Source organism: Nicotiana sylvestris, chromosome 8 (genome assembly GCF_000393655.2).
Source record: "Nicotiana sylvestris chromosome 8, ASM39365v2, whole genome shotgun sequence".
NCBI lineage: Eukaryota > Viridiplantae > Streptophyta > Magnoliopsida > Solanales > Solanaceae > Nicotiana > Nicotiana sylvestris.
The window spans coordinates 146,744,742-146,758,518 of record NC_091064.1 but is presented as its reverse complement, the minus strand read 5'-3'; the positions used below and the strand labels follow the sequence as shown (position 1 = coordinate 146,758,518).

Here is a 13,777-nt window from a genome sequence, read left to right as displayed (position 1 = left end):
CTCTCAACCGCAGGACCTTGGATAACCCGAGTGTTCCACACCCAAAGTGTTGTTTTACATTTCTAACCTTTCCTCTGTATCTCCCACAAGATTATTAAACCCTTCGACCAATGGAACTTTCACTAACACCTTATTTCCCACTTTACATCATGATATCTCTGGTATGCTTTGGCCGCACTTTGCTTTATGCCATTTTGGAAGTTGGTAGTAAGCTTTGAAATCCCTTCTTACCAACCACCTTTCAATTGCTATACTTTTATGCCTGGGGTTCCCATAATCTGACTCCCTTGCCAAGTCAACAACATTTTTCGGCTCGCGGTGCCCTGAGGGTTTTCACCAGCAAACCTCTCTCATGTATTCATCTCTCAACTCACTGTCGCCTTACGCTGCCCGTGAGGGTTTTCGCTGATAAGACTCTCTCTTTTTAATTTCTCTCATCTTTTCATCGCCTTACGGTGCCCGTGAGGGTTTTCACCAATAAGACTCTCTCATTTTTTCACTTTTCCTGCTCAGAACGGAGTGTTCCCCCTGACATGAATTACCTCTACCTACTTGACTTGGCATCTCTCGAAGATTGATCGGAAGGTCTTTCATTGGACCGTAATGTGGGCTTTTGGATAGGGTTAGAAAGAACGGATATCATAAAGGCTCAAAAACAGTTTGAATGGGTTCAAAATTACAGCTTTTAGAATCAGATCTTTTACAACAACCACAACTTCTACCCCAGTTTCTTTACTTGGGGGCTTTTGAATTTTCATTTTGATCAGACCGAACCATGAGGCTGCCTACATATCCTTAAAAGGAATCAGGTCGAACGTTGTTCATGTCATAGGAGTTGCTTTATTGTTGTTACTTCTCTCTTTTCTCTTTTTTTCTCTTTTTCCCTTCTTTTTCTTTTTCTTCTTTTTTTTTACTCTTTTTCAATCTTTTCTTTCTCTTTTTTTTTTCTTTTGCTCTTTTTCTTCTTTATTTACCTTTTGTGTCCATGTTTCTGAACTTTGCTACTGATTCCAAAAGAGGGTATGAAAGAAAATAAATAAGGCTCAAAAGGGGTAATAGAGGATAAAGTATTAGATAGCAAAATAAAATGCCTTCGTCATTCCAATCTTCAAAACATGCCAAGTACAAACAAACACAATTTAAACCAAAGAAATCATACATAATATCTTTTGACTGCATCAGAATTGATAGTCATATCTACACATTTGCCTTCTATATCTGTTAAATACAAAGCATCGTTGGACAACACTCTCGTTATATGAACGGCCCCTACCAATTTGGGGCGAACTTGCCTTTCGCTTCAGCCTAATGTGGAAGGATGCATTTCAATACTTACTGACCTACTTCAAATTTTCGGAGACGCACCTTCTTATTGTATGCTCTCGCCATTCTCTTTTGATACAACTAGCCATGGCACACTGCTGCCAATTTTTCCTCATCAATTAGACTCAACTGCTCCAAACGGGTTTTGACCCACTCACCATCATCAATCTCAGCTTCAGCAACAATCCGAAGGGATGGTATTTCAACTTCCGCGGATATCACTGCCTCAGTGCCATATACCAACAAATAAGGAGTTTCCCCTACTAAAGTGCGAACAGTAGTGCGATAACCCAACAAAGCAAAGGGCAACTTCTCATGCCATTGTCTGGAACCTTGTACCATTTTCCGTAGTATCTTCTTTATGTTTTTGTTGGCTGCCTCGACTGCTCCATTCGCCTTGGGCCGGTACGGATTGGAATTATGATATGTAATCTTGAACTGTTGGCATACCTCTTTCATCAAATGACTGTTAAGATTAGCACTATTATCTGTGATGATCACCTTTGGGATTCCAAACCGACAAATGATATTTGAGTGAACAAAGTGGATCACTGCCTTCTTGGTCACAAATTTGGAAGTTTTAGCTTCAACCCACTTAGTGAAATAGTCAATGGCCACCATAATGAATCTGTGTCAATTGGATGCTACTGGCTCAATTGGTCCAATAACATCCCTACCCCAAGAAACAAAGGGCCATGGTGCGGACATTATGTGCAATTCAGATGGCGGAGAATGAATCAAGTCCCCGTGTACTTGGCATTGATAACACTTGCGCACAAAAATGATGCAATCTTGTTACATGGTGAGCTAGTAATCACCTGCTCAAAGAATTTTCTTTGCCTAAACATACCCACTCATATGCGGCCCGCAGACTCCAGAATGCACTTCGATCATGATAGTTGCGGCTTGTCTAGCATCTATACATCTTAGAAATCCGAGATCTAGAGTTCTTTTGTATGAAACTCCCCCATTGAAGAAAAATCCACTCGTCATACGTCGAATTGTTCTCTTTTGATCCCCTCTGGCTTCTGCCGGATACACTCCCATCCTGATATACTCCCTGATGTCATGAAACCATGGTTCACCATCAAGTTCTTCTTCAACCACATTACAGTAGACATGCTGATCACGAACTTGAATATGCAGAGGGTCAACATAAGCTTTGTCCGGATGGTGCAACATTGACGCCAAAGTAGCCAAAGCATCGGCAACCTCATTATGGATCCTTGGAATGTGCCTGAATTCTATTGATCGAAACCATTGACAAAGGTCATGCAGACATTGTTGATACGGTATAAGCTTTAAATCCCACGTCTCCCATTCTCCCTAAATCTGGTGCACCAGAAGGTCCGAGTCTCCCAAGACCAAGACTTCCTAGATTACCATATCTACAACTAGCCTTAAACCCAAAATGCATGCCTTGTACTCAGCCATATTGTTGGTACAATAGAAATGAAGCTGAGCCATAACAGGGTAGTGATGCCCTATTTCAGAAATGAGTACAGCTCCTATCCCAATTCCTTTCATGTTAGCAGCCCCATCAAAAAAAAGTTTCCAACCGGGCTTTTCATCCCTCTTGACCTTGTTGATGTGCATTACCTCTTCATCAGAGAAGTAAGTCTTCTAAGGTTCATATTCTTTATCCACCAGGTTCTCAGCCAAGTGATTAGCTAAAGCTTGGGCTTTCATCGCTATCCGAGTCACATATACGATGTTAAACTCTGTTAGCAGGATATGTCACTTTGCAAGCCTTCCTGTGGGCATGGGCTTCTGAAAGATATACTTCAAAGGATCCAAGAAATGAGGTAAGTAGTGTAGGATGACAAATAATGCTTCAACTTCTGTGCTACCCAAGTCAGGGCACAACACGTCCTCTCAAGGGGAGTATACTTAACCTCATAAGATGTGAATTTCTTGCTGAGATAGTAGATGGCTTGCTCTTTCCTTCCGGTGATGTTGTGCTGACCCAACACATAACCAAATGAGTTATCCAAGACTGTCAAATAAAGAATCAAAGGTCTCCCGGATTCTGGCGGGACCAACACATGTGGGTTCGACAAATAATCCTTGATCTTATCGAAGGCTTCCTAGCACTCATCGGTCCATTTGACCGCATCATCCTTCTTTAGCAACTTGAAGATGGGATAACAAGTTGTCGTGAGCTGAGCGATAAACCTGCTGATGTAGTTCAGCCTCCCTAGCAGACTCATTACCTCGGTATTGTTCTTTGGCGGTGGCAATTCCTGGATATCTTTGATCTTTGACGGATCCAATTCAATACCCCACCGACTGACTATGAATCCCAACAATTTCCCCGATGGGATACCAAATGTGCACTTTGCAGGATTGAGCTTAAGATTGTACCTGTGGAGCCTTTGGAAAAACTTTCTCAAATCTTTGACGTGTTCCGACTGCTCTCTGTACATTATGATCACATCATCCATGTAAACCTCCATCTTCTTGTGTATCATGTCATGGAATATGGTTGTCATTGCCCTCATGTAAGTTGCCCTAACATTTTTCAAATCAAAAGGCATGAACCGGTAGCAATATATTCCCCATGGCGTGATGAATGCTATCTTTTCCACATCTTCCTCATCCATTAAGATCTGATGATAGCCCGCATAGCAATCCACAAAACATCCAATCTCATGCTTGGCACAATTATCAATCAAAATGTGGATATTTGGAAGTGGGAAGTTGTCCTTTGGACTTGCCTTGTTGAGATCACGGTAATCAACACACACTCTAGTCTTACCATCCTTCTTCGGCACAGGCACAACATTGGCTAACCATGTGGGATACCATGTGACTCAAATGATCTTTGCATTAAGCTGCTTTGTGACCTCTTCTTTAACCATCACGCTTATGTTGGTTTTGAACTTTCTCAACTTCTGTTTAATGGGAGGAAATGCTTGATCAATTGGCAATTTATGGACCACCAAATCGGTACTCAAGCCGGGCATCATCATACGACCATGGAAAAATATCCTTACACTGAAACAATGCTTTAATTATCTCTTCCCTGATTTTTTGTTCAAGATGGACACTTATCTTAGTTTTTTTGACATTATCTGGGTCCCCTAAATTGATTGCTTCTGTGTCGTTCAGGTTAGGCTTGGGTTTTTCCTCAAAATGACTTAGTTCCTTACTAATCTCTTCAAAGCCCTCATCTTCATCATATTCTGATTCATCATCACACTCTATTTCTTAGATTATTATTTCAGAATTAGATTGACTTTTAAGACTGGGCCGAAGATTCCTCATGCATGTCATGTCATTGAAACCAGCATAAAACAAACTGTACATAGAAGAAAAGAAAACAAAAAAAATAAAAACTATTAGGAGTGATGGAATGGGAAATTGCATTTCATTAAAATAAAGGATAACAGGGTTTGTACATCAACAAGCGGAAAATAAAAATCTCGGTCACAACCCTGGAATGACCAGGCGGAGTGTTTCACGCGTAAGCTGGGCCCCTGATCCGCGTAGACCAAGGGCGAACACTCATCGTTTACGGCATGGACTACCAGGGACCAGATAGAAAGGAAAACAAAACAAACTACCAAGATGCCTTTCGGGTAGGGAGAGGAGTAGTCTTCCAATTGTTAAGCTTTACATTCGGCCCGACGAACTGTACGTCCACTTTGCTAGAACCTTCTCCAAATTCCACCATGTTCACGTCATCAAACAACCTCTAGAACCTTTCAATTAATTCCTCATCAATGTCAACCACAGAACTTGGGACTATCGTCACTGGGCATTTCCTGGCACCTGGCTTAACAAAAGACCTGGAGAGACACGGAACGAGCTTTGGAAGTGCCCACGCCTTCTGTTTTAACCTTTTAGCCCTTTTCACATTTGCTGTTGTAGGTTTGAATCCAAGGCCGAAAGTACCCAAATTTTCAGGGAGGGACACTGGCTGTATGATACCCTGCAGAGATGCACCCAGAACTTTACCGGGCACAAAGCCATTTTTCAGCATTTCAAAAGCCACCATGACTGATGTGGAGGCTATCTTTGCAGTTGGAACGCATTTACCTTCTGGAACCTTCTCGACCGGCACTGTTTCAAAAACTTGATAGACCCAAAGCCCTTTGTCATCTTCAACCTCAATTAATGGGACAGAGGCATCACTATTAGCACACAAGTTATCCTCGTCGTGCACGACGATATCCTGTCTATCCCATTCGAACTTGACCATCTAGTGCAAAGTGGATGGGACTACTTTGGTAGCATGAATCCAAGGTCGACTCAACAGCAAATTGTAAGAGACGGCTACGTTCAGCACCTGGAATTCTATGGTGAATTCCATTGGTCCTATTTTCAACTCAAGCACTATATCACAAACTGAATCTTTCCCTTCACTGTCAAATCCCCGAACGCAGATGTTGTTCTTGTGAATCCTCTCATCATCCACTTGCAACTTGTTCATAGTAGAGAGAGGGAGATGTTTACACTGGAACCATTATCAACTAATACCCTGGTAATGACAGAATCTTCACATTTTACCGTAAGATAGAGAGCTCTATTGTGTTCAGTACCTTCCACAAGCAACTCATCATCAGAGAAGGTGACCTTGCTCACCTCAAATATTTTGTTGGCAATCTTTTCGAGATTGTTTACTAAAATTTTGTCGGGACATGAGCCTCATTCAGAATTTTCATCAAGGCCCGACGATGTTCGTCTGAATGGATTAGCAATGTTAACAAGGAAATATGAGCGGGCGTCTTTCTCAGCTGCTCCACAATGGAATAATCTTGTACCTTCATCTTTCTCAGAAACTCCTTCGCCTCTCTTCAGTCACTACTTTCTTTACTAGGACTAGATTATCTTTGGATGTTTTAGCTTTCCTTAACTCTTCCAAGGCAAAGCATCTCCCCGAATGAGTTAATCCCTGGGTTTCATTGACTTCTTCTTTCACTTCCTTCCCTTTATAGGTCACTATCACCCGTTAATAGTTCCATAGGATAGCTTTGCTGTTGATTACCGGCAACTGGGTTACGGGCTTGATGATGACAGGATCCGTACGTGCACCTTCTACAATTATGATAGGCTTATTTGCCACTCCTGGCATAACCACTTTTGACTTTTCTTGCTTCGCTGCAACATCACTTGGGGATCTTTTCTTGACTGCTACATATGGTTTACCGCTTGTCATGCTCAACTTGTTCACTGATCCTTCAACCATTGGTTTTTTGACTGACTTGACCTCACTGGACCGAATCATCATGATGGTCTGTGATTGGCAATCATGATTGTATCTTGATGGGTTGGTAATGGGTTTTGGTTGATGTTGGGTGCCTCTGGAGTTTGGACTTCAATCCGGTTTGTGTCAATGAGCTCCTGGATGGCATTTTTCAGGTGCCAGCACTTCTCCGCATCATGCCCCGGAGTACCAGAACAATATTCACAGCTTATAGAGTAGTTAAGATTCTTCGGAGGAGGGTTTGGCAATTTTGACTCAATTGGCCTTAGCATATCCAACTGCCTCAATCTATGGAATAAACTAGTATAAGATTCCCCCAATGGGGTGAAAGTTTTCTTCCGCCGCAACCTCTCATTTTTGAATGCGGGGTTAGGTCGGAAACCTTGGCCGGCTGGGTTTTGGTAGGCTCGTGGAGGTGGGTAGGCATTTTAGGGAGCTGGGTAGGTGTTTTGTGGGGTTGGGGCACGCCATTGTGCATAGGCAGGGGGTTGAATATATGTCTGGGCATGGTGGACAAAAATATGAGGGTCTGGTGACGGGAAGTAGTGTTGCGGTGGACTATATGGGGGTTGGGTGTAGGTTCGGTGATGGGGTCGAGGCTGGGTATAGTGGTGTGATGGGCCCTTGGGTCTAAACCATGATCCTGAATCAATTGTTGCCACATCTTCCTTCTTCTTCTTTCAAATCTCTCCCCCAATACCATTCTGAATGGCCTGGGTAGTTGCCTTGATAGCCGAGTAACTCATAATTTTGCTTGATTTAAGCCCTTCTTCCACCATGCCACCCATCTTCACTACCTTGTTGAAAGACTTGCCTAGGGCCAATATCATATGGCCAAAATAGGTAGGCTCCAGAGCCTGCAGAAAGTACTCCACCATTTCGCTCTCCTTCATCGGGGTGTTAACTCTTGCCGCTTGTTCTCTCCAGCGAAAACCATATTCTCTGAAACTTTCACTAGGCTTCTTCTCAATCTTAGTCAAAGACAAACATTCTGGAACAATCTCAATATTGTACTGGAAATGATGAGCGAATGCTTGGGCCAAATCATCCCAGGTATACCATCTACTGTGATCCTGATGAGTGTACCACTCCAATGCCGAACCACTCAGACTCTGGCTAAAGTATGCCATCAATAGCTCATCTTTCCCACCGGATCCTCTCATTTTACTATAGAATCCCCTCAAGTGGGCCATCGGGTCCTCGTGCCTGTCATATAGATCGAATTTAGGCATCTTGAATCCCACCGGCAGTTGAACATCGGGAAATAGACACAAATCTTTGTAGGCTACACTCACCTGGCCTCCCAGTCCTTGCATGTTTCTGAACGATTGTTCCAGGTTTCTTACCTTCCTGAACATCTCCTCCTGCTCTAGGTTTTTAGGCGGTTTCTCCATCTCAACTAGGAGGTCAAAACGAGGAGTGTAGGAGTAATGTTCTGGGGCCTTGAAAGTAGGCTCCGGGGGATAGTATTGGTTATCTTGGGTCTGGAATAAGGGCTTACTGGAGGATCAATGGAGTGTAGTATGGGGGCTCTACGAAAAAAGGGGTGGCTATTGGAAGAGGGTATGGGACTGGTTTGGGTAGTGGTATTTATGGGGTTTGGGAAGTGGTGCCTTGGTAGTGGTGGTAAATGGGGAAGCCTGGAGATGAATCAACAGTGGGAGGTTCTTGGGATTGAGCCAGCGGCAGGATGAAAGCAGGGTTGGCGGGGTAGAATGGTGGTGGATGCCTTTTTACCCATGCCTGGTACATCTCTGCCATCTGGTGTTTCAACTTATACAATTCCTCTTTCAGATTAACATCAGACTCTTCCTCCTCTCTTTACGGATCAATAACACTTGCATCTAGTTCTTGGTTTGTCATGATCAACTTGTCTTTGGACCTGGTGTTGTACGGGTGAGTTGCTAGAATGCCAAACAAACTAACCACCTGCATATACTTGATGACAACAACAAACTTGTTAGCGATTAGAGCTTAACAGATAGGCAACCGCATGTTGGGGATGCAATGCACCTCTGCAGTTAACCATTTCTATTATGACTTTGAACGGCCGCTTACGTTATCCCGGCTTTCACCAATTTCCATTTTGCAATTTCTCTCTCTTCTTTTTTCATTCCTGCTTTTCTTTATTCTTTTATTCCCTCATTTTCCTCTCTTGTTTTACCATTATTTCTTTCCCACAACCTTTTTTGTTTTGCTCTCTCTTTTTTTTCTTCTTTCTTTCTTTTTTATTTCACGGTTATGATCGAATCCTATGGGAATTGCCTACGTATCATGACGCCATATGAATTAGACCAAGCATAGTTTTGGGGATAAGTATAAAACAATATAATAAAAACAAGCATTTTTTAGGTTTTTCAAATTTTTTCATAAAAACATCTTGATTACAATAACTTCTTCTACCGATTTTAATCATAAAGACCAATAGACTCGAAAAGAGGAACTAACGGACTCCAACAGAGAAATGAAAATACAGACTCAAAAACAGACCAACGGACTCCAACAAAGAAACTGAAAATACAGACTCGAATGAAAATCATAAATACATCAATGCCTCAATTGCTCCAGGGGCCCGCGGGACATCAGTCGGTCTCGCCACGGGCATATGCACAAGATCCCCTTGAAGACTCTCCATGTCACTCATTATTTGGCGAACAAAGGTCATTACCGTGGCAAAAGAAGGTGGTTCTAGTCATGTCTACACATTCATGGCACTTTATGACGATGTAGTCAGCAATTGCTCTAACCCTATCCCTAATGATACCCTTTTCTTGGAGCAAACGCCCTATTTGCTAAGACCTAGCTTCTAGCACCTAGGCATCATGATGGTTTTGACCCTACAACTGTTGCATATCTTCCTCTAACTGGGCCATTAATGCATAGCAATGCTCCCTTTATGCTTTAAAGTTCTTAGCTTGCTTGGCCATCTCATTTTCAAGGGTAGTTAGCTCTTTATTCAAATTTGTGGCTTCTTCCTCGTATTTCCTTTTTAATTGCCGAACAAATTCTGCTCGACCCTCTGTGTTCTTCGCTAACAGTGCTCGGGCCCTCGCCAAATTACCCTCAGATATTTCCAGATCATCCTCACACTCGGCTATTTTCCTCTTGAGACCACTTATGAGTCTTTCATCCTTTCAGCTCCTTTCCTGATTCTCAGCTGCTATTTTCATTTTTTGGATCTGTGCTCAAAGGGCCTTGTTTTCTTGAGCCAATTTCTTCTTCTCCCGTCATCGGCAGCGGCTTGTACACTTTTGTCAAATTTAAGATCTCGGATTTGTCCTTCCAATTTGCTTATAGTGGCTCTGTAGCTTGCCTTTTTTGCCAACCAATCCCATTGCTCTTGCGCTCTATCAGTGAATTATTGGACATGGGGCATTTTTGTGGGCCATTCGAGATCTTGATGGACTTGGGACCTTTTACCGTACCAAGTTGTGTAACTAGACTCCAACTCACCTCTGGATAGATCTCGTACCTGAGTCTTTGGCTCTAAGAACCTACATTGATGCCAAATCTGACGCACCTTTTCTTCCGGAAAAGCAGCTTTTGGTTCCAATTCGATGACCTGCTGACTCAAATCCTCATCATATGGTATAGTCTGGTACCTGCCTAACTGGTGTAGAACTCTGTGCAGGGCATAAGGCTAAATGCTCCGGAGACCCATCAATAGAAGAAAACACACCTCGGCCCACATATAAATGACTTCACTGACCGAGAGCCACCCGAATGTCCATTCAATCTTGTTTGCAGTCAGGGAGCTCAAGTGTGCAAACCATGCTTTTGTACCCTCCGAAAACTCATAGCCCTCCACCCGTTGCTCATGTTTTTCAATGCATTGAAGATCGGTCATACCAAGGTTCATGTATCCTGGAAGGTGACATAGGTTTTCCTCCATCCAGAGTTGTGGAAGAATATTCCATCCCTCAAAAAATTGCCCTCCTTCTCGACAAACAGTTAGAGCTCGGTAAATCTCCACCAAGATCATCGGTACAATGGTGCCATTTGCCTTTTTAGTCATGAAGTTGGCTATTCCCACAAGCCCCAATTCTATGTTTCCATCTTTCCTTGGACAAATCAAAACACCCAGGAATGCCACTGTTAAAGCCAGTCCCCGCCGAGCTTCCCACTTATCTTTGTTCCCCAAATTAGTTAGACCGGTATCTGGCATTTCAAAACCACAGGGATTCCCGTAACATCGGTACAAGAAGTAGAATGTGCAGAACCCTTTGGCCAAATTTCCATCTTGAACTTCCCGACTGATGCTTAGTAGATCCAGAAACTTACGAGGAATAACTGTTCTAGGTGTCACTGGTATTGGATTCTAAGATTCCCACTAAAACCGGCGTAGGCCGCTACTTCCTCAAGCGTAGGAGTGAGCTCAAAATCAGCAAAATGGAACACATTATGTACTGGGTCCCAGAAGGGTATCAAAGCCTCAATTATATCAAAGCCCAACAAGACCACCTAAAGCTTTTATCACAATTTTTCTGCTGACTTCTCCCAAATCATTCCACAACATATGTAGTTCTAATGGGATTTCCTCGTGGACTGTGAAAGGTTCATTTTCAATTGTGCTCATCCTGCACATTTATTTAAGGTGATTGATTAAAAGACTGTGATTTACTTTGACTTTAGAGAAAAACACCAATTTTCACAAACAACAACAACAACCCAGTATAATCCCACAAGTAGGGTCTGGGGAGGATAGTGTGTACGTAGACCTTACCCCTACCCCGAAGGGGTAGAGAGGCTATTTTCGAAAGACCCTCGACTCAAGATAATAAAAATACCAAAGGAGAGAATATTATATTCACCACGAAGATCATAGGGAAAAAAGAACATAAAATGCAGAAGAAAAATGCAAAGCAAAAACGATGGCTATTAAATGGATCCTGCGTCGAAAGTAGAAAATAGTAAGACACGACATTGCCCCTAGCTATCTTAGACAAAACCCCACTGGAACTAGGCTCACAAAGGTACAAAGTAACGCAAGACTCAACAACCTCCTAGCCTACAACAGTAATACTTGACCTCCACAACTTCCTATCAAGTGTCATGTCCTTGAATCTGAAGCCTCGCCATATCCTGCTTGATCACCTCTCCCAAATACTTCTTAGGCCGCCCTCTACCTCTTCTCGTGCCTTCCATGACCAGCCGCTCACACCTCCTTACTGGATCATCTGAGCTTTTCCTCTATACATGCCCGAACCATCTGAGCCTCGCTTCACGCATCTTGTTATCAATAGGAGCCACGTGCACCTTCTCTCGAATGTCATTATTCCTAATCTTATCTATCCTAGTGTGCCCGCACATCCACCTCAACATCCTCATTTCTGCTACTTTCATCTTTTGGATATGTGAGTTCTTAACAGGCCAACACTCAGCCCCATACATCATGGCTGGTCTAACCACTGCTTTATAGAACTTACCTTTGAGTATCGTTGGCACTTTCTTGTCACACAATACTACAGATGCCAACCTCCACTTCATCCATAAAACACAAATACGGTGTGTGATATCCTCGTCGATCTCTCGTCCCTCGTGGATAACCGAACCAAGGTACTTGAAGCTGCCTCTACTTGAGATAACCTGGGACTCAAGCCTCACATCGACGCCAACTTCCCCCGGCCCAGCGCTGAACTTACACTCAAGGTATTCCATCTTCGTTCTGCTTAGCTTGAAACCCTTAGACTCAAGATTCTGTCTCCAAACGTCCAATCTCTCGTTAACACCGGCTCTTGACTCATCAATCATAAGTATGTCATCGGCGAATAGCATGCACCATGGCACCTCCCCTTGAATATGGTTTGATATCGCATCCATCACCTGGGCGAATAATAACGGACTGAGCGCAGAGCCTTGGTGTAATCCCATTTCAACCGGAAAAGGCTCAGAGTCCCCTCCTACTATCCTAACCTGAGTCTTAGCCCTATCATACATGTCCTTAATTGCCATAACATAAGGAACCGACATATCTTTTGCCTCTAAGCATCTCCAGAGAACTTCTCTAGAAACCTTGTCATAAGCTTTCTCTAGGTCAATAAACACCATATGCAAATCCTTCTTTCTCTCTCTGTACAGTTCCACCAACCTCCTAACAAGGTGTATAGCTTCTATGGTGGAACAACCTGGCATGAACCAGAACTGGTTGTCGGATACAGACACTATCATCCTCACTCTTGCTTCAATCACCCTCTCCTATATTTTCATGGTATGACTCGGTAATTTGATACCCCTATAATTGTTACAACTCTGGATATCACCTTTGTTCTTATACAATGGAACCACTATACTCCACCTCCACTCATCCGGCATCCTCTTCGCTTAAAAATAACATTAAACAACCCAGTCAACCACTCCACACCTGCTCTCCCTACACACTTCCAAAATTCAACTAGAATCTCGTCTGGCCCGGTCGCTCTACCCCTACTCATCTTACGCATAGACCTTATGACCTCCTCGGCCTCGATACGCCTGCAGTGCCCGAAGTCACGATGACTATCGGAATGTTCCAATTCGCCTAGCACAATATCACGATCCCCTTTTTCATTTAGAATTTTATGAAAGTAAGTCTGCCATCTCCTCTTAATTTGGGCATCTTCTACCATTACCCTACCATCTTCTTTCTTAATGCATCTCACTTGGTCCAAATCTCGAGCCTTCCTCTCTCTCAACTTGGCCAACCGGAATAACTTCTTCTCCCCGCCTTTTTCCCCCAAATCCTCGTACATATGACCATAAGCCGCATTCTTAGCCTCTGTGACCGACAATTTAGCTTCCTTCCTAGCTACCTTATATCTCTCCATGCAGGCTCGCCTCTCCTCCTCACCTCTGCTCTCCACTAACTTCAGGTATGCTGCCTTCTTCGCTTCCACTCTGCCCTGGACCACTTCATTCCACCACCAATCTCCTTTGTGACCACCAGAGACACAGGTAGAGACCCCTAACACCTCTCTCGCAGATTCCCTTATATAGTCTATTGTCGCTGACCACATAGTGTTCACGTCCCCTCTACTCCTCCAAGCTCCCATAGCCGACAATCGACACTCCAACTCTTGATCTTTATCCTAAGTTAAGGCTCCCCACCTGATTCTTAGTTTTCCCCGACCAGACCTTTTCCTCCTCTTAAACCTAATACCAACGTCTAGTGTCACACCTCCTTTTTTTTACCACCCGAGAGGGTATATAAGGGAGTTTTTCCACTTTAAGTGACATTATTCAAAATTGGATTATTTTATTTAATTTTAG

The 13,777-nt window shown here is 43.2% G+C and overlaps 1 protein-coding gene across 1 annotated transcript; it reads right to left on the bottom strand.

The window, feature by feature from the left end:
• Positions 1 to 12,816: 12,816 nt before the first annotated feature.
• Positions 12,817 to 13,560, bottom strand: LOC138875806 (uncharacterized). Its single transcript, XM_070154676.1, has one exon. The coding sequence runs from the start codon at positions 13,558 to 13,560 to the stop codon at positions 12,817 to 12,819; it is 744 nt and encodes a 247-aa protein (XP_070010777.1).
• Between the last annotated feature and the right edge of the window lie 217 nt (positions 13,561 to 13,777).

What these genes read in the sequence shown, in the direction of transcription:
- LOC138875806 (XM_070154676.1), bottom strand. Translation starts at nt 13,560, where the DNA reads ATGGGAGCTTGGAGGAGTAGAGGGGACGTGAACACTATGTGGTCAGCG.